General features: G+C 41.7%; 2 protein-coding genes across 4 annotated transcripts; both read left to right on the plus strand.

Annotated features, from left to right (window-relative positions):
• The first annotated feature begins 319 nt into the window (after nucleotides 1-319).
• adma (adrenomedullin a) lies at nucleotides 320-2,814 on the plus strand. The gene is made up of 4 exons (XM_071515842.1): nucleotides 320-425; nucleotides 1,028-1,136; nucleotides 1,270-1,395; nucleotides 1,589-2,814. Exons 2-4 carry the CDS (start codon nucleotides 1,042-1,044, stop codon nucleotides 1,890-1,892), a joined length of 525 nt encoding a protein of 174 aa, XP_071371943.1. The 5' UTR covers nucleotides 320-425; nucleotides 1,028-1,041; the 3' UTR covers nucleotides 1,893-2,814.
• A 2,788-nt stretch (nucleotides 2,815-5,602) lies between these two features.
• ampd3a (adenosine monophosphate deaminase 3a) lies at nucleotides 5,603-19,769 on the plus strand. 3 transcript variants are annotated; one of them, XM_071515797.1, is made up of 16 exons: nucleotides 7,314-7,371; nucleotides 12,765-12,987; nucleotides 13,167-13,202; nucleotides 13,272-13,347; nucleotides 13,557-13,722; nucleotides 13,815-14,034; nucleotides 14,151-14,280; nucleotides 14,502-14,696; nucleotides 15,419-15,550; nucleotides 15,701-15,864; nucleotides 15,964-16,090; nucleotides 16,176-16,339; nucleotides 16,945-17,065; nucleotides 18,944-19,117; nucleotides 19,284-19,394; nucleotides 19,560-19,769. In XM_071515797.1, exons 1-16 carry the CDS (start codon nucleotides 7,314-7,316, stop codon nucleotides 19,734-19,736), a joined length of 2,274 nt encoding a protein of 757 aa, XP_071371898.1. In that variant the 3' UTR covers nucleotides 19,737-19,769. The 3 variants fall into 3 exon arrangements, with proteins under 3 accessions (XP_071371899.1, XP_071371898.1, XP_071371897.1); XM_071515798.1 differs by lacking the exon at nucleotides 7,314-7,371 and adding an exon at nucleotides 5,603-5,624 and having other exon boundaries at nucleotides 13,167-13,347; XM_071515796.1 differs by having other exon boundaries at nucleotides 13,167-13,347.
• The last annotated feature ends 19 nt before the right edge of the window (nucleotides 19,770-19,788 follow it).

Here is a 19,788-nt window from a genome sequence, read left to right on the forward strand (position 1 = left end):
TGAATTAGTTGATGCATCCCCTATACTGTGCTGTGAAAAACTACAATATTGTGACTCAGAAAATGGGAACAACAAGATATAATGGCTGAATCTCATTCACCCAGTATGCTCTAAATATTGTTCCCTTTACCATTTTAAATTGTTTGATTATGACTTTTGATCTTTTATTGTGTTACTGTCGTACGTGTACTAGCAGCAGCACCACAGTAATGTCCTGGATGGGGTGGGGGAAACGGATGAGAGACTGTGTGTGTCAGTCAATGAGCCCCTCCCACCTCCTGTATAAAGGCTGCCGTCTGGTGTGTAGGAGCTATTAGCAGAGTGTCACAGCTGCCTTACAGAACCAGTAGCAATTTCAAGAAACCTGTGGACTACTCTTTTGTAGAAGAGCTTTCTCATCCAAGTGAATTATCAAAGAACTACAGGTATGTGCACTTTCTTTTGAAGAAGAAAATGTTGTGATTTGCTGTGCCCCCAGCTGATGGCTTTATCCTTGCTTTTTTGAGGTCAGGGCTCAAGTGTGTGGACAAGGACAGGTTATCTGTCCAGTTATATAAGGAGTTCAGCGCTTAATGTATGTGCCTGTGGGGGAGTTGCACTCTAGGTGTGTAAAAGACATCTGGCAGAAGTACTTAAGCTTACTGTAGTTACACTTATTTTTGCTGGGGGGGGTTTATTTAATCAGGTCATTGAGATGAATAGCATTTGCTTTTCCTTTGACTTTTGAGCTGAGTCTATTTTGGAGCCCTCATTGGTAGACAGTGTCCTTTGCTTCATTGGCCAGGGGCCTGAAGCATGGTTGTAAGTTTACTTAACCGAGCAAAATCTGACCTCAGCTTGACTTTTTAAATAAATGAATGATAAGTGCAAATAACTTGGCTTTTGGACTCTTGTGTAAGCAGTGTGGCTGTTATGGGCATCTGAGGGAGGTTTACATGCATAGAGGAACAAGGGGAAATTTAACAAGTTATATATTAATTTATATTATAAGTAAATAACTGACAAATGTTTTCTCTCTTCTCCACAGAGGTCCAAGTCAAAATGAAATTGATCATCCAATCCTTCCTCTATTGCTGTCTGCTGGCCACAGTAGCACACTGTGTGGAACTTGAAATGAAACCGGAATTGAAAAAGAGGTGAGTCTTCATTCATTTTAATTGCCACAAAATGAATAAAATCATCTTCATCAGACAGTGGATGAGGTCTCTGACAGCAGATGCTACCTGAATTATCTGCCCTGGATTAATGGATTTTTTTCTTCTCTCCCAGGCTGAGTGCATGGATAGAGAGCAGATTGAGACGGGATCTTAACAGCGTATCTGCAGAGAGCACAGCAGAGTCTGAACAGTTTGTCAGACCAGAAGATATCAAAGATACCCTGATTCCACATTCCCGGTAAGAGCACATACCATACAATCCTTAGACAAACAAAATCACCAAATCATCATGTCATTCTTTGTCATTTTTTCATCAATATGTACTTGTCAAAGAAAAGGCACACAAACGTTATGCAGGGACTACTGAGCCATGAGCCACTCAGGAATGCAGAGCATGGATTCATGTCCTCTCTCTTGTCTTTCTTTCTCAGCATTGGCATCAGTGTCCGAACCAAGAGGTCCAAGCCTTCAGTCAACCAGTCAAGAAGGCCAGGCTGTTCCCTGGGCACCTGCACCGTGCACGACCTGGCACACCGCCTCCACCAGCTCAATAACAAGTTGAAGATTGGAAGTGCCCCTATTGACAAGATCAGCCCACAGGGATACGGCCGGAGGCGTCGCTCTCTTCCAGTGCATAGAGTCTCACTAAGGCTAGAGCAGGGCAGGCTGAGGCCCGTGTGGAGCAAAACTGACTCACAAGTTCACAAGCTTGAGGCTCTCCTCAGACGGACATGAGCGGGACGTTGCGGGGAGGAGATGGGAACAAAAGGGAGGGAGCAGCTCAGGCTGAGTGTCCTCTGCTCTGTTCTAAAATTCTCCAAATGCCTCAGACTCTTGCCAAGTATTCTCCAGCACATTTTTTCCAGGCATGAAGACTGAGTCAGAGCAAGATTGGCTGCACTGAGTTTCTCTGGAAGCTGAGCTGAGCAGCTTGGTGATGCAGAGTGTGCAAACAACTGCAGCTGGCCTACAGGCACTGGATGGCACAGCGTGGAGCCACTACAGGTGCTGCTCTCTGCTTGGCAGAGGGGAAGGAAGAGTGCTAATGCCTGGCGAAGTGGAGACACCTCCGGGTTAAAGAGGGGAACTCTTCTCTAACATACTGGGACTTTACACACCTCTTCCTCAAGGCCAGGACTTTGATAAGTTCTATCCTCTAAGGATTATGCTACCCTTTCAAACTGACAGTACTTGTCTGCACTTTTCCATTTGGACTTAAAGTCAAATAAATCATCAGGAAAAGACATCTTAATCGCAATGCCAAACAGGGAGATAGACTTATACTAAAGAGCTATGAAGCTTTCAGTCTATATCAAGTTTTTGGACACTGTATAAGGGAAAAATGCCTTAGATTCTGTGAGATATGTGCCAGTCCACAATGGATTGAAATATACTTGAAATTGATATTGTTTGTATAAACACATGTGCAATCTATATTTGTATGTTTTTATTGCAGGTATATGTATATATGTTAAAGTCTGTTGAATTGCATTATTTAAATGTTATATAGAGGTTACATTAAAATACTTATGCAGATAGAACTATTTTTGTACAGGAAGAAATATATAAGGGCATTGTAGCTATTTGTCATTATTCTTTTGCAAACTGTGGTAATAGGATATCTGTTTTATAGGTATGTTATATAATATATTTGTAAATGCGTTCTATTTTATTTGTGTCAAAGCAATAAACTTTGTCATACAATAAACATTTTGCATACAAAAAGTAGACCTTGTCCAGACCTTCTTTGTTCCTGGCTCTTATAAATTGAAAGTGGCATTCTATTGTCTGCAGTGTGCTGCTACAGCAAGACACAGAGCACCTGGTCTCTGTTAAGTGATTACAGGGTCTCATTAGAGCCTCCCCTCCTCTCACTTCATTCCCCCTCTTGTGACCCCCCCCCTCCTCCTCCGCCCCCCCACCCTAAAGGGCAGACAGGGTGCCAGGCGCATTCCTGCTTGGTTCAGCGCATATTTGTTGGCTCACCCCACACCGCGAAGCAGCCTTAAAGCCATTAGAGGAGGCTGAGGCTTTAGCTCCATCTGTATTCAATGGTAGATGGTTGGGACATCAGGAGACCATGCGGGGGGTTCCGGTCTAACATTCCTGCGCTGCGCACAGAGAGCATCACAAAAACTGCCCCAACAAAGCGCTGATCATGACCTCTGAAATCAGGCAGACCCCAGAGACTGAGCAGCAGGCAGACCTCCTTACTCAACACATTATCACCCTCTCTGTCACATTATTGGGGAGTCTAGACTACACCACCTAAAACGGACCAGGAACATAAAGATGGTTGCTTTCTGGTTTGGCAGAATTTCTTTCAGACCAATCCCACACTGCAAAGTGTACAAGTGTCAACATCTGCGCTTGCCAATCTGGACAGAAATGTAGAAGTATGGAAAATGTGGGTAATATCCATGAGGACCCACTGAGGATAGTGCAGGAGGTGGCCATCTTTATGCATCTGGTCCTTTCTACCGTCACTCATCCCCTGCTGTAGAAATTCACACTTCAATCTCTGCAGTAATACATATCAGCATTACTGCCAAGGGTCAATACCGGATCCTTTGGACAAGACATATTCATTGCTGCTTGTTTGATTTCCATTACCAGCGTGAGCGTGATGCAGCTTTCCATGCTTGAACACTAACAAAAGTTTGTCATTTCTATCATTCAGCTAGATTGGACAAACACACAAATAACTTGGCTACAGTGACTCAGTGGATATTCACCTCACTATTATAACCCATAGTCAAGTTCAAGTTTTGTCCATTTCTGTCCATAGTCATTGCTATTTTATAGGAAATTAAATGTAAGCTGTTGATTGAATAAAATTTGGATTGATTTCTCAAGTGAAGGTCATTGCACTTCTTTCCTATTCAAAGCATGATCACTAGTAACTACTTAGTATTGATCCTGTGTAATGAAAAATAAGACAGAGGGGGGTTCTGCAGTTTTCTTGGGTCATTGTAGAAACCAATTATAGATGCCAAAGGATTTGCAGTACACATGATTATGAGCAGATTGTATGAACAGAAAGTGTGGCCCAAAGTCTGCAAGAAGATTAAATGGCATCCTATGTACTCTATTGCCATCTAGTGACATTGGATGGGTGAAATCTGCAAGGTTTTGGTTTTGGTGGGATTAAATCACCTCAACCTATCTGTTAGAACTCTATAGATGGCTGACTGGATCAGACAACTGAATTCAAATGAAGGTTCATGGATGGGAAGTAGAAGAAGTGATGGGTGGAGACTGTAAATATATTCCTTGAATGATATAATCAGAATACAAAATTGTAAAGTACCTGCATTGAACTCAGCAAAGATTACAAAAATGTGAAATCAGTTTTAAAGAATTACAGTTACATTTTCTCATTACCTCATGAATAATTCATATGAATTTTTGGAAGTTTAATTATTATAATAGAGATATACAAGCCTTCTTAGCATACTGATCACTTTTGAACAAGCAAAACATTTACATTACTTGGTGTAGAAAGTATACTTGTTTGTGGAACAGAGGTAGTAAGATAATTTTTTACTCAAAAGTTTTCAACTTTTTCTCAAAATTGCTCAACTGTACTTTACTGCTGAACTTTCCTGCTGAATCTAAGAGGAGGAAGAGGAAGCTCTTGCTCAGAAGTTGTATTATTGCACAATGGGACAATTTAGGAAGAGTGACACCAAAGATCCTAGTATTGTATTTTCTTAGAAGATGATGATATTTGTGGGTTTTTCGTGGGTTTCTTAAATCTTCAGATAACCTGAAGTCTACTCTATGGCAGTATTAAATCAGCACAAAACAGCTAACACATTTCAATAATGCAAAGCTGCTGAACAATCCTATCAAGGCCTTGAATGACATGGGGTCCAGAAAAATGCTGGTATTGTTGTTGTGAAAGAACTAAACCAATGCAAATATGCCATCTAGTGGTTGATTAAATGACAATATCTTTATACATTTTGAATGATAATTTAGCTTACACAGAAACCCTAATACTCAGAGAATCCTTTCAGTGTTTCGTATCACAGTGTAGTCATTCTATGAATAGACTGAATGGATAAAGCTCTGGCTCAGTCAGATGAGTCCGTTATGTGAAGCTGTCACTCCTTGAGTAAGCCAATCAGCTGGTGACGTGATAAAGGCATCAACAAACTTATCAGTGTAGGTCAACTGGCAAAAAATAATGCCCTCTTTCCTTGACTTATGCTAAGCTCCAAGTCTTATTACAGATTTTTGTTTTACTGCTGCCTTCAGATAGCTATCAGAGAATTATTTTAGGGCCATTCCTTCCAGCAGGATGTCAGCCAAGATGCCTCCATCATTAAACTTCATTAGAGATGCCAAAATGTAACTGTATCATACAAGTGATTGTAAGGAGTGTCTGGAGCTGTCAGAACACTAAACACCAGGAATGAAGATATGATAAGTTTGTATCACTGTCCACTGATCCACTGTCCGGTCAGAGGGACGCCATTATTTTGTTTCCTTCACTCCTGCTGGGCTGATAATAGTTTTTCCATCTTATTTATAGTGGGATTGAAGCCAGTGGTCAATACTACTACAGCACTCTACCTCAGATAGGTGAAGCAAATTGACAGGAGAGGAGAGGAGAGGTGAGAGGAGAGCAGAGGAGAGGAGAGGAAGGGAAAGTAGAGGAGAAGAGAAAAGAGGGGAGATCAGGCATGGCTGTCAATCAAAATGATACAGACCCATGGCTAAGAGTCGGTCCTCTGTCTAAAGCCAACTCTAAAAGTACCCTGATAACCTGAGCTGGGAGGATTAGCTTTGTAATCTCAAATACTGTCAGGCTAAATCAGGCTGTGTGCGGCCCCTGCTGCTTATGGCCATAGCAGTAAATCTGGGTCCTCTTCTGAGGCTGTGTGAAGAGTTCAACTGCGCTGTGTTGCATGATTACACAGTCCGTTCTGCAAAGGTATCAGAGAGCGCTTTGATCCTTTATGTGTTATACCTGTGGGAGGCTACATGGTGATACCTCTTAGTGGTATCAAGAGCTTGGAGTAAGCGTTTCAACACAAGGTACACTGAATGTTTAAAACAGTAGGGACACACTCTTCTCATGAAGTAGCCTATATTGATGAGGTGAATCCAGGTGAAAGCCATTATCCTTATCTTTGCTGAGGAGGTGCAGATAAAGAGAAGCAGACAAGTTAGAGAAGGGTGTTAAGCTTTGAGACAACTGAGATGTATACTGCGCAATAAGGGCTGCAAGTCAATATCAGGAAGATGTCCCTAATATTTTGTACAGTCAGTGTATATTTCAGCAAAAGGGCAGCCTCACATCATAGTTAATATTAATAGCTAGTGTACTCATGTCATGTCTCATCAAAATGTCCTGTAATTGAACAAAGCCTCCACAAGGGGACATTATTTGTCCCTGAAAATAAACAGAGAAGGCAAATACGAAAAAAAAGAAGTCAAAAACAATGGAGTTGATGAATGCTGATATTTGACATATTGATCTATTTGAACATATATGAGCTAAAAACTATAGCTAACAAAAAAACAACAACAATGAGAACTGACTGATGACTAACTTCAGCATCCATTGAGCTGATGTACTTGCACTAAGCCATGGCAATGAGAGAGTTAAGGATGGAGTGATGTGCACTGCAGGGCGTTGAGTGAGATATCATACTCTCTGGCCACAACAAGAGCAGAGCATGACTTAGATGTTTCTCTGAGGGAACTTGTACACAGTTCATATATATAAACTTCAGGGAGGCCATAGAGAAAACAGACACAGAGGAGGTGAGTGGACTTATTTGACTTATTTGTTTTGGGCCACTGATGATCATTGACATCAGCGGACGATTGATCGTGAGAATCAAACATCACTTGAAGTATCTTTCTCTTTAATTCTGCAAACATTATCTTTGTAGTTTATTTACAGTTTTTTCATATGTGACTGAAAGACAACTTTGTGATTGGTTTATGCACATCCAAACCCAAACCCATCCATCAAATCTATAGGCTGATACATCAAGACTTGTTGGAAAAGTATCTGACAAATATAATGTTGAGAATATTAATAACCGTGATGGAAGCTGCTTTGCATTCATGGGTGAGTGCACATTTAAAAAAAAAAAAAAATCTTTACTCTTCCCCAGGCCCTGGCTGCTGGGAAAGATGAGAAGAGGAGACACCCCTCTTTTAAAGCAGCAGTCGAGTCCTTGCCTGGGAAAGAGTGAGCTTCCTTCCTTCCCTCTCTCTCTCTCTCTCTCTCTCTCTCTCTTTCTCTCTCTCTCTCTATCTCTCTCTCTCTCCCTCTCCACTGTGGTAAATGGCTCCTCTCTCCTGTCCAGACTGACAGAAGTGCTGTTGACCTCCATCTCTGATATGCCTTTGACAAAGAGCTAACTTGGGGACTGTGCCAGTATCAGCAGTGTGGTGTTTGAGAAAAGCCAGAGGACATGATAAAAACAGCAGGGGGACAGCTGGGTCTGAGATAGGACTATGGCTCTCTGGCCCAGAAATGGCTTCAGGAGACTCCTATGGGATTTACACAGTGAATGGGAAAATAATGAATGATGATCCTTACTCTTCAAAGTAACCATGGATATAATATTTGGTCAACTCACATTCCACAAGTTTCCACACTTACATCCAAACGAACACACACGCACATGCACACACATGCACACACACACACACACACACACACACACACACACACGCACACAGATAGCTATTTCCCACCCACATTAGCACAGTGCAGACTGAGCACCATTAAGATGATGCCCACATTAGTCGCTCATAATGCTTTCTGCAGTGCTACAGCATGTATTTCTCAGTCATCTGATCTGATGTTTCCTAAACCAGATGGTTTGATCAATAAGAGAAGTCTGCAGTAAAGCAGAATAATGTTTCATCTTGTTTTAGCTGGGTGCCAAATAGGAGAGCCATCAAAGTAGACTGAAAGGCATTTCCGTCTTTTAGGGATTGATTGATCACCCTGCACTGAGACAACACTGCTGTAGACAGCTTCAATGTGGGAAGTACAAATAACTGAATTTCTAGTGGGTGATAAATGTACACGTGTGTGTACATATGTCTGTCTGTACAGCATTTAGTAACACCCTAGCAACCACTTTAAATCACCTAGCAACCACCTAGTAACACCCTAACACCATAGCAACCACTTGCAATCACCTAGCAACCACTTGTAATCACCTAGCAACCACATGCTAACATCACAGCAACCACTAATACTCACCTAGCAAACACCTAGAAACACTCTAGCATCCACTTGTAATCACTTAAAGCCAACTATCCACCAGCATTGCTGCTCAGCAATCACTCACATTTTCTTCAGGAAATGTACAAAGTCAGATACTTAGCACCCCATTACACCTCTCTAACAGCACCAGAACCAGTTTGAGAACACTTTACCTTAAATTCACTCTACATTTGACTACTAGACTACTAGGGGAGTGTTCCCACCATTGAGACAGAGGTCAGTCGGTGGTCTCTTAGTTGTAAACAATGGGAGAATGAAGTAAATTGCATCATATGTATGTGTGGCTGTGCATCATATATATAGTAATCAATGGCAGATGGGATCAATGGTCTGTCACCCTGTCTGAGGGGTGATGTGATAGCGTAAGGTAGTCCGATGCCTCCTGAGGGTAATTATTCATGTGCAGAGTGACATGCTGCCAGGGCACCACAGTAGGATTATGACTTTTCAGACATAGAGTAATGCTATGCACCTAACCCCATGTCAGAGCCCAGATTATGTATTTAGATCACTATAGTGGTAATTAGGAAGAGAATGGTGATAAATGACCAAATGGCTGCATTATTCTCAGCCTCTGCCTGCCCGGGGGGATGCTTATAATAATTATCACAGCTGCATAGCTTAGGACTTACTCATTGAAAAGGACATCTGCATTGACTACCAGCTTGTGATTCCTCTCTGCCCCAGAGGTGGTGAGGAGTCTCTCTCTCTCTCTCTTGCTCTCTATCTTTATGCGTCTGTGTGTATAAGTGTGTGTGTGTGTGTGTGTGTGAGAGAGAGAGAGAGAGAGAGAGAGAGAGAGAGAGAGAGAGAGAGAGAGAGAGAGAGAGAGAGAGAGAGAGAGACAGAGAGAGAGAGAGAGAGACCAGCTGGTCAGGGGGAAAAGTACAAGCAGCAGGCTCTGAAGGCCCTCTCTTTGTTGACAGCCAGTTTTGACATATTCCCAGGATTAGTGTCTCTGTCAACATGATGCCACTGGCTCCTTAAAATAGAGAGAGACGGACAGTCAGGAAAACAAAACGGTGGTTGTGTACCACCATAGGCTCAGAGATTAACTGGGTCGGACCCAGATCCATGCAGACAGAGGGAGTCTTCAGTGCTTCACTGAGCCCAACAGAAATTCCCTCTGAGTTTGTTTGAGAAGACAGCACCCCGAGACATGGCTATGGTCAGCTCTGAAGGTAAGGTGATGAGAGGCATAGAAATGTGATACAGGACAATAGGCACTGTGGCTGTGAAGAATACCCTTTTCAACCAAGTTATAGTTTATTATTGGGTGATGGCACATCAGCTATAGTTCAAGGCACATGGTTATCAGAAAGGAGTATGCGTCTGAGATACACCAGGCAGTGAGATTAGACAGCATGTGTCATGGAGATGAGAAAAAGAGGCCTCTGGAAGGTGATAGGTAAGGGAGTCCATATGCTGTAACTAAGAACCTCATTCAACAGATGGCATGAGTCTGCAAAGGATCAACTGATTATGGATGTTTGAAGGCTGATGTGATTCTGAATTTCTGAATTCATGATTTGTAGGGAGAAAAATATTATTCAAATTCATTGACCAATTTTTTTTAAGTAATACAATCATAGGCTTACTGAATGTGGCACTGAATGAAATGTTAAATACACTCATTCATTAGGAATTCATATCAGTTAAAATCTATAACGCCACCTCTACCGTAAACCGCTATCATTTAGTAGGCCTACTGTGACACTGAGTTTTTCAACAAATTAACTGGGATGGAATAAAAACAAAGAAAATAAAAAAATAGGTTCACATCATTTTTTTTTAACATTGTGGTGTGAGTGTTTGATAAAGTTGGTGAAAAGTGATACAGTGTATAACATTTTTCCAGGCTTTTCCAAAATTTCTGTAGCGTTGCATTTACAGCCTTGACATGCCAGCACAAGGCTGTTCCCAGCTTGACTTTGGTTGTCATGGCAATCAGCAAGGACCGTTAAAATTCTAGAAGAGACGCTAAACCCTTTTAAACTAGGCTAAGGCTAGGTTAGGTTGAGGCTTTCACTCGACAGGTAAGGGCATTTTATACATACCTGTTCTTAGGACAAGTTAACTAAAATTTACTTTAAGCTGTAGTTTGGCCCTGCAGCAGTCTGTCACCAGGAGGAGCTGTGTTTTTGATGAATTTTCAGTGTGAGGCGGGCGGAAATAGTTACCTAGTAGAATTCTGTGCTCCATTAGGCTAACTGAAGGCAGAATTGTGTCTAATTTACTTGTTGTTTAACATTAATATAATTTACTATTACATTTACTCAAATCATGATACAGTAATTGCAATTTCGCGTAATGGCTATGAGAATTTCATGTCACCAAAACTTTACTCTCTCTCTCGTACATTATGGTATGTGGCTATATAGGACCACGGGTTGAACAAGTGCATGACCTGCAAGGTCGGCTCCCCCTGTTCAAAAACAACTCCATGCAGAGCTGACAGTGAAAAGCTTCTCCAAGCAGAGACAGCTGTGGTGAATAACATCAGTGAACACTATAGCTGTTTTCAACACCATATGGGATAATTGTCCTCACACACCTATTATGACCTATTATGTTTATTGGACGATGAAAAATCGTCCAATAAACGTTTGACCTCAAGAGTCAACTGTATGATAACAAATTCATGCACAAGTTTGAGTGGATGTGGTGTGTGTGTGTGTGAGAGAGAGAGAGAGAAAGAGAAAGAGAAAGACAGAGAGATCTGTGTGAGAAAGGAAAAGAAAAGAGTATTTATTGCAGATAATTTATTTCGGGTCGCGGAGGCGCTCGTTAATAATTCATGAAGCATTTCTAGATCAATACACCTTTATGGAGAGCCTATCATTTTTCATTCTGCGCCTGTGGTTGAGTGGAGTTTGATTCGCACAGCTGTTGTTAGGGTAGTGTTGTGTGTCTGGAATGATAGGCTTCCTGGAAGGACCTTGGCAGAGTGGAAAATTGGCATCAGTCAATCATTGATGACACCATGCAGCAGGACCTTTCTCTGTTGTTGCTCCAGTGCTGCAGTGATGATAATTGTATTCCATACAATTTAGGATATCAACAAAGACTCTTTAGTTCATTCAAGTTATCTCCTTGCAGTGATAGAGACACCTCCCGATTTAGGATAGCTAATGTGTCTTGGGGCCCAGTGAACAACTGTCATACACATGGGCTGGACTGTATGGCTAGCGCTACATGGCCCCAAAAACTGTTATTTGTCTTTAGTCTTAGTATCAGATTAAAACAAAATGCTGCTAATTTAAGTGCGGTAGAAATCTGAACACTGGATATTATCTCACAGCCAAGTACCCAGCCCAATCCTCCAATGTTACAAAGAAATAAAGAATAGGCCTACAGCAAATAAAGAAAGACACAGAAAATAGTAAAAAAAATTAGATATTTAGGAGATCAAAATCATGGGTTTAACCACGTTCCAGTCTGCATAAGGAAATTAAGACTGTTAGAAGAGATAAAATTATTCCAGATAAAAGACTTGCTGTTCAACAATCTAACATTGACGAGATCAGTGTGAGACCATTAGGGGCCAAATCTTGATCTAAAGGACTAGGATTACCATTTAGTACTATCAGATTTCCCATGGAGCCAACGGGATGACTGACGCCGTATGTGAATTAGGTTGTTTCCAGTAGGTTTGATGAGAGCAGACAAAGGTCTGTCCAAGGAGTTCATATGCTGAACACATCTTAATGAAACATGAACAGGGATTTTAAAAGGGCTATAGAGACTGAGTCCAAGTCCAGCAGTCCATGCCTCCTCTAAACTGCTATTACATTAATTAGAAATACTAGGCCGGTGAAGACCGTCTCTTTTATAAAATTGTCTGCAGTTCCAAAAGAGGTCAAAATTGTCCATGTGTTCCAGCTGGAGCTTAGAGTACTCAGCCTTTAGCCAGGTACAGAGGGGAGAGAACAGGGGTAAAATGGCCACAGCCCCAGCTAAGTATTGGAATTGGGCCAGAAATCAGGACGCACTTCCCTGTGGCACACAATGCATACAGTAATGTTTTGATCTCTTAGTGGAGGACTTCCAACTGCAGCAGTTTGATGTATTTTGAGCAAACATGAACAATTAACGTGGAGCACTCCAGGTGGCGATCTAGTGCAGCAGGTAGTTCTCTCAACATGTCCATTACTTGAGCCCTTATGCGAGGGGCTTGTAGCAATGAAGGCAAAGGGCATGTGTGTTTACAAAACAGCACAAACTGGTCTGAGCAGGTAAACTCTTCACGTGATGCAAAGGAAATTAGATTCTCTTCAAAACCCACGAATACACATTGAGATCAACACTGTCATTTTACTGTAGCTTCTACATTCTTGCAGACATGCCTCGTCAGTTCCCGAAGGTCACCCTAAGTGAAGCAGATGAAGAGATGCGACTCCTGGCAGAGAAAGTGTACGCATCAGCGCTGAAGGAGGAGGACAACAAGGATGCCTTGTCCATGTTCACAGTGCCCGAGGACTGCCCAATCAGCCTCCAGCAAGCCAAAGAGCACGAGCTGCTCAAGGAGCTGGCAGAGCAGCAGTCAGAGGAGAGTGCCAAGAGGTAGGCCCCACTCTGGGTCTGGCTCCAAACTATAGTAGATATTGTCATCAATTAGGTCAATGTCACAAATGATAAGACAAGTAGAAAACACACTGTCTATAAAAATAGCATTGTGGTTTTGGGTAATGTTAGGAATGCAGAACTTATATCAAATATCATTTATGATGCTAATCTTTCAGGAAGAAGAGCTTAAGGATGATCCGTTCCCAGTCGATGTCCCTGCAGATCCCAGTGAACGCAGAGTGGCCACGGTCGTTGGCGGCCACCCCATTCCTGTCTCCCAGCTCCACCTGCTCCTCTGTGCCAGAAAACTTCCCCGAATACCAGAGGGTCACTATCAGTGGAGATTACTGTGCTGGGGTAAGTATTATGAAGACAAGGTTTAGTGGCTGTGGTTCACAATTAGTAAGACTGTAATGGTCTGCCAGAAGAATGCAACGCCAAGACTGTGGGGTCATACTGTATGACATATCATGGCATCTTTGCATACTTTGCAAATTCAGATAAGACATAAGATAAGTTCAGATAAGACATGATTAATTTCTTTGTCATCCCCATTTCACATTCAGATCACAGTGGAGGACTATGAACAGGCTGCCAAAAGCCTTCTTAAGGCTCTGTTTATTCGTGAGAAATATTCAAAATTAGCCTATCACAGATTCTACCGAACCACAGCACAGTTCCTCCGCAGTGCTGAGAACGTGAGATGGAAGGAGGAAGATGAGGCTCTGCCAGGTATGAAATGGACATTCTACAAAAATGACACTATCACTGATGGTGTAATTCTGGTTTATTTGACAATAACAAGCCGATGTTCTGTCCTACAGATATCTGCCCATGTCCGAGGGAGGGGGAGGATCCCTACAGCATGGAGGGCATCCCAGAGAACCTGAACTATGAATTGAAGATGAAGGATGGAATAGTCTATGTATATGACAATGCTGAGGCTCTGAGAGAAACCCAGCCCCGCGACCTTCCCTACCCAGACTTAGAGACCTTTGCCATAGACCTCAGCCACGTGCTGGCCATGATTGCAGATGGACCCACGTAAGTCGCCATAGCAAAAGGACACCTTCACTGTTCTCTGTAAAACTGGTTGGTGCCACCTCTACTTTGTTACACTTGGCAGCTTTACTTTGCAGAAAAACTCCACTGTTTTTCAGGAAGACCTATTGTCACAGACGACTAAACTTCTTGGGTTCGAAGTTCTACCTCCACGAGATGCTCAATGAGATGGCCGAGCTAAAGGAACTGAAAGGTGTGCCTCACAGAGATTTCTACAATGTTAGGAAGGCAAGTATTTTCCTGATCTCTACATATATATGTTAAGGAGAATCTGGAATCCCATGGAGTAGTCCAATGCTTGTCTCTGCAAAAACACTAATGGATATACCTTTAACTTGACTATTATTCCAGGACATGCTGGCACTCCTTCCTCAAATTAAACTATTGACTAAAAAGTTTTGAGAGATTTGCCCATCAGAATGAACATGGACATCCTTTTCTTCTCACAGGTGGACACACATATCCACGCTGCTGCCTGCATGTCTCAGAAGCACCTGCTGACCTTCATCCAGAAAACCTATAAGACTGAGGCAGACCGTGTGGTGTTGGAAAAGGCTGGGCAAAGGATGACTCTCAAGCAGGTGTTCCACAGCCTCAGTATGGACCCCTATGACCTTACTGTGGACTCTCTGGATGTACATGCTGTAAGAGAAAATGCCACTGTTTTGACATGTATTTTTTGTTTGTTTTTAGCATGGCCTATTCATCAAATGCTGTGATTTTTCTGAGTATTCTGGATGCTTAAGGTTCAATTTCAGATATGCTAAAATACTATGGGAGTTAATGCAATAATGGCATGGGAACTAGATGTCAAAAATGGTGGTATTAGCCTTTCTGGGAAGTACTCTCACTCTTCTTCTTCTGTGCTTCTAATTTCCATTACCTCGTTTCACTGCCATTACAGAAAAATACCAGCATTACTGGTATTATTAGTTTTTTAATCTTTTCTCTTTTCTCTGCTGTGTCAAGAACATACCTGAGATACTGAACCAGATCAGTAAATAGAAAATATCCCCCATGCATGATGCAGTGACCCCTTTAGGCCAATCAGTGTCATCAATCAGTGTCATCAATTTCAATTCCGATAATATGGGGGCAAATCTGTGAGGAGCTTGCAAGTATTAATGACAAAGTTGTTTCTCATCATGAATTGCATATATGTACAAACTTTCTTGCTTGTTTAAAGTTTTCTGTTTTACACAACATACTATAAAGAAATACAAATGTTTTGTAATGTGAAACAGATATGACCTAAAATGTGAAAATAGTCATATTTTCCTTTAGATATGGATAGCATACAATCCATAATTTGTGTCTCACCGAAGTGGTTTCATAATAATACACTGTGTCTGTATAAATTTTACAGGGGAGACAAACCTTCCACCGGTTTGACAAGTTCAATTCGAAGTATAACCCAGTGGGAGCCAGTGAACTTAGAGAGGTCTACCTGAAAGCAGACAACCTCATTAATGGAGAGTATTTTGCTCGCATTATAAAGGTATAAAATCATCATTATTATGTTAATTAGCCTACATTTTAACTTAGAATTGATGCAACAGCAACTGTCATCTAAATATGGTAAACTCCATAGCCAAGGTTGAGTGAGTGATAGGTTATCTTGAGCTTCCTCTCTTCTTACTTTTAATAGGAAGTGTCCCATGACCTGGAGGAGAGTAAGTACCAGCATGCAGAGCCACGCCTGTCCATCTATGGACGCTCTCCAGATGAGTGGGACAGCCTGTCTAAGTGGTTTATTCACCACAAAGTACACTCTCCAAACATGAGGTGGATCATTCAAGTACCCAGAATATAGTGAGTGCCGCAGCTCGAAGGAGAACTAGAGCATTCACTTTCAAAGATTTTGTTGAAATTTTCTGGGAATTTAAGATGAGATGTTTTTACGTGTTTCAGTGATATTTTCAAGTCGAAGAAGTTGGTGCCTAATTTCGCCAAGATGCTGGAGAACATATTCCTACCTCTGTTTGAGGCCACAGTTAACCCACAGAAGCACAAGGAACTACATGTGTTCCTCAAATATGTAAGTAAATATATTTTTTAAGTTCATTGTATCAAAACCACCTTCAATAATCAAAAGTTATTCAGTTTCTTTTCTTTTTCTCCAGGTGACCGGCTTTGACAGTGTAGACGATGAGTCCAAACACAGTGATCACATGTTCTCCTACAAGAGCCCAAAGCCAGAACAGTGGACTGCAGATAACAACCCTCCCTACAGCTACTACCTCTTCCATATGTATGCAAACATCATGGTCCTCAACAATCTCAGGAAGTAAGTGCTAATGCCAGCTGCTCCAAACCGTACACTTGATTAACGGAGAGTGCCCCTCTGATGGAGATTGATGGTGGGCAAGTTTTGGTTTTACAATCCAAGACCTGAACTGATATTGTGGTCCAACACTCAGTGGGCTGTTTACTTTGTAGAGCTCACTGTGCTATGGGAAGATGTGATTGATGATTCATCAGGATAAGAAGAAGCTTTGATATATACTGTAGATCTAGCAGCCAAAGCTGAACAGCCAGGCTTGAAATACAGGGTGCAGACCATGGCGGTTCAGTGCTGCTTGGATTTGCTCCCCCAATGAACTACCAGCTAATTCAGAGAGTTAATCTAATAGCACAAGCAATACTTACATCAGATCCTGTGTATTATTAAATACCCATGTTGGTTAGTTGCGTCTGCCCTATGCATCATCTACAACACTCATGGCAGTTAAGGAGAGCAGGTTTCCAACTTGTGAACTTGTGAACTGCTAACTGTGCAGTGGAAAGCAGTAGGATGTCTATGATGAATATAAGGAGGAACAGGATTGCTCTGTTTCATGAATTATATTGCTGAGTTTTTTCAGGGCCATTATGTCCTTATGTGTCCTCCAGAGAGCGCAGCCTGAGCACCTTCCAGTTCCGCCCCCACTGCGGAGAAGCAGGCTCGATCACTCATCTGGTCTCCGCCTTTCTCACAGCCGACAACATCTCACATGGACTCAACTTGAAGAAGGTACTGTAGATTGCAATCTGCTCAGTTATTTTGCATCTATTGACTGAGGTTATTATTTGACCCACTATCACAATAATAAAAGTTTCGAATTCTGATGCTGTGCCCAGATTTCGTCGTCATAAATACTACTAGTTTACACTAAATTATCACTGTATCAATGCTGAATAATGTGTCATTTTGAAATGAAAAGCAAATGCTGTAGCAAATGCCGCCCAATCAATTCAAGAACTTTGAATTTAAATTGACTTACCTACCTACCAAAAGCCCTCAAATGCATTTAAAACATGCTGAAGACTTATTTATATCACACGTCCTCGGAGATGTATTGCCTTTATTGTCTTTGTTTTTCCATGCCTGGGTATAAGACAAAAATTCATCTTTAAGCTTACCCCAGTTGGCCTAAAAGGGACACTGTAATCAAAAATCAACTTTGAAAGGGCCATAACTCCCACTTTCTGGGTTCTTTGTTTAATAAACTTGGTACATATATATAGTAAATAACATTATTATTATTATCTATTATTACCAGTTGAAACAGATGAACAACTGAAAATGAACAGCTCCGTGTCTTAATATGACCTCAAGCACACAGCCTGTCTTAAACTGTATGGTTGTATTCTCTGTGCTTGTGTTCTTGAGAAGTTGGTAAAAGATAACGTGGTAAAAACGTTCTCCACAAGGACAAAAGTATTGACTTGGACCTCTGTTCATCTGTTTCGTGGATTTGATACTCACCTCTTATCTCCTCCTACACAAGTCTCTGGCACATCCCCCTCACCCCCCAGCTAGCTAAATAAAGCTGAGATCCAGCTGAAATGTCTAGTGAGGTAATATATCACAATATAGCCTAAAACACTGTAATAATCATACTGCTTTGCCATTTGCTTTTTTGGCTTGACGACAAGGCTTTTTAGCCTTTGTAGCTGAAATGTCTTGTGGTTGCTTGCTCATAGCACTGTGTTCCATCACTGAAAATGCGAGTAGGTGGGAGGGAGGAGACTGGGAGTGTCTTGAATTTACAATGGGTGGGGAGTTTTTGTTCCAAAACAGAGTATAGGCCAGAAAGTGAGTTTTGAAAGCCAGAATCATCAACACCCAACAAAGTAATTGTTAGTCACTGGTATTGATCAACAACCATATCAACCCTCCATAGATATATTATGGTCATTTTATACTATTGGGTAGTAAAAACCACACTTATTGCCCCTTTTAAGTTTTCATCTGTGTAAGTAATCTGTCATGGTTGCAATAATGTAAGTGTCTAAGTGGAGTCTGGGTGGTTTCCAGGGCTGCCCGGTAAAGTGAGGAATTTAATTTAATAGTTTAATTTCACTATCATTTGATTCACTAGAAATTATCCCACTTAGAGAATGTATAACAATAGGTATTTTAATAATAGGCCAAGCACTCTCACCACCATTACACCTCCATGTGTAGAGAGTTTTACAATTCCATACTAAATCAACAACAATCTTCCCATATGGGGGTACCTGGGACAAAATCCTATCACCATTTGATGATATATCAGTGTATAATATTTGTCTCTTTGGGGCTCTGTGACGTGAAAATGTTTGAGAACCTCCCTGTTTTAGATGCAGTTTTATGATACTTTCTACTGCAGCCTGTTGGAGCTGAGAGGTAAGCACAACTCACCACTGCAATCCTGAAATATAAATAGGCTGAGACGGTAAACAGCCAAAAAGGGATTTATATAAAGGAGACAGGTGATGATTCTGAGATGAGGAGATAACATGTACACCAAACAGAGATCCCGTCCAGCTGGGTGTGTGGGTGTGTACTCTTTGTGTATGAATATGTGTGTATATTTGCCTGTGTGTGTCAGATCTGTATTTTTTTGTAACTCTTGTGTGCCCTCAGAGTCCCGTGCTGCAGTACCTGTACTACCTGGCCCAGGTGCCGATTGCAATGTCTCCACTCAGCAACAACAGCCTGTTCCTAGAGTACTCCAAAAACCCTCTGCGAGAGTTCCTGCACAAGGGCCTGTGTGTCTCCCTATCCACTGATGACCCCATGCAGTTCCACTACACCAAGGTGAACAGACAAACATACAGGAGGTCTCGTGCTTCAAGACTACATTATGTTCTATTAGAATCTCTGTATGTCTTTATACTAAACATGCTGTTGCAGTGTGGTTTAGTTTGGTTTGGTTCTGCAGTGTGTATAAGGCTGATCTGTTGTTTGTGTGTCATGATTCTAGGAGGCGTTGATGGAGGAGTATGCCATTGCAGCTCAGCTGTGGAAGCTCAGCACCTGTGATGTGTGTGAAATAGCCAGGAACAGTGTGCTGCAAAGTGGCCTGTCTCACCAGGTACAGCAACATTTTCTCTTCTCTTCCATTTTCTTTTCTCTTCAAATAGGCATTGGCACGTCTATAATTCCATAGCGTTTCATCAGCACGGAGACAATGTCATCAGTCTGCCATTAATTCAGAATGTGTTGCCATGTGGTGACTTATTTCACTCTTGACTTACAGGATAAGAAGCACTTCTTGGGAGTGAACTACTTGAAAGATGGACCTGAGGGGAATGATATCCGTCGGACCAATGTAGCCCAGATCCGCATGGCCTACAGACACGAGACACTGTGCAATGAACTCAGCTTCTTAGTAGATGCAGTGAAGTCTGAGGCTTTGAATTCCCAGCATGAGTAAAAGGGACTTCACATCAGACAGAGTCCAAGCATGCCGAGCTCTCAGTAATCAC

The sequence above is a fragment of the Centroberyx affinis genome, unplaced genomic scaffold, assembly GCF_046629955.1.
Source record: "Centroberyx affinis isolate AG114_WGS23_722 - 3 ecotype Tasmania unplaced genomic scaffold, CSIRO-AGI_Caff_v1 ptg000369l_1, whole genome shotgun sequence".
Lineage (NCBI taxonomy): Eukaryota > Metazoa > Chordata > Actinopteri > Beryciformes > Berycidae > Centroberyx > Centroberyx affinis.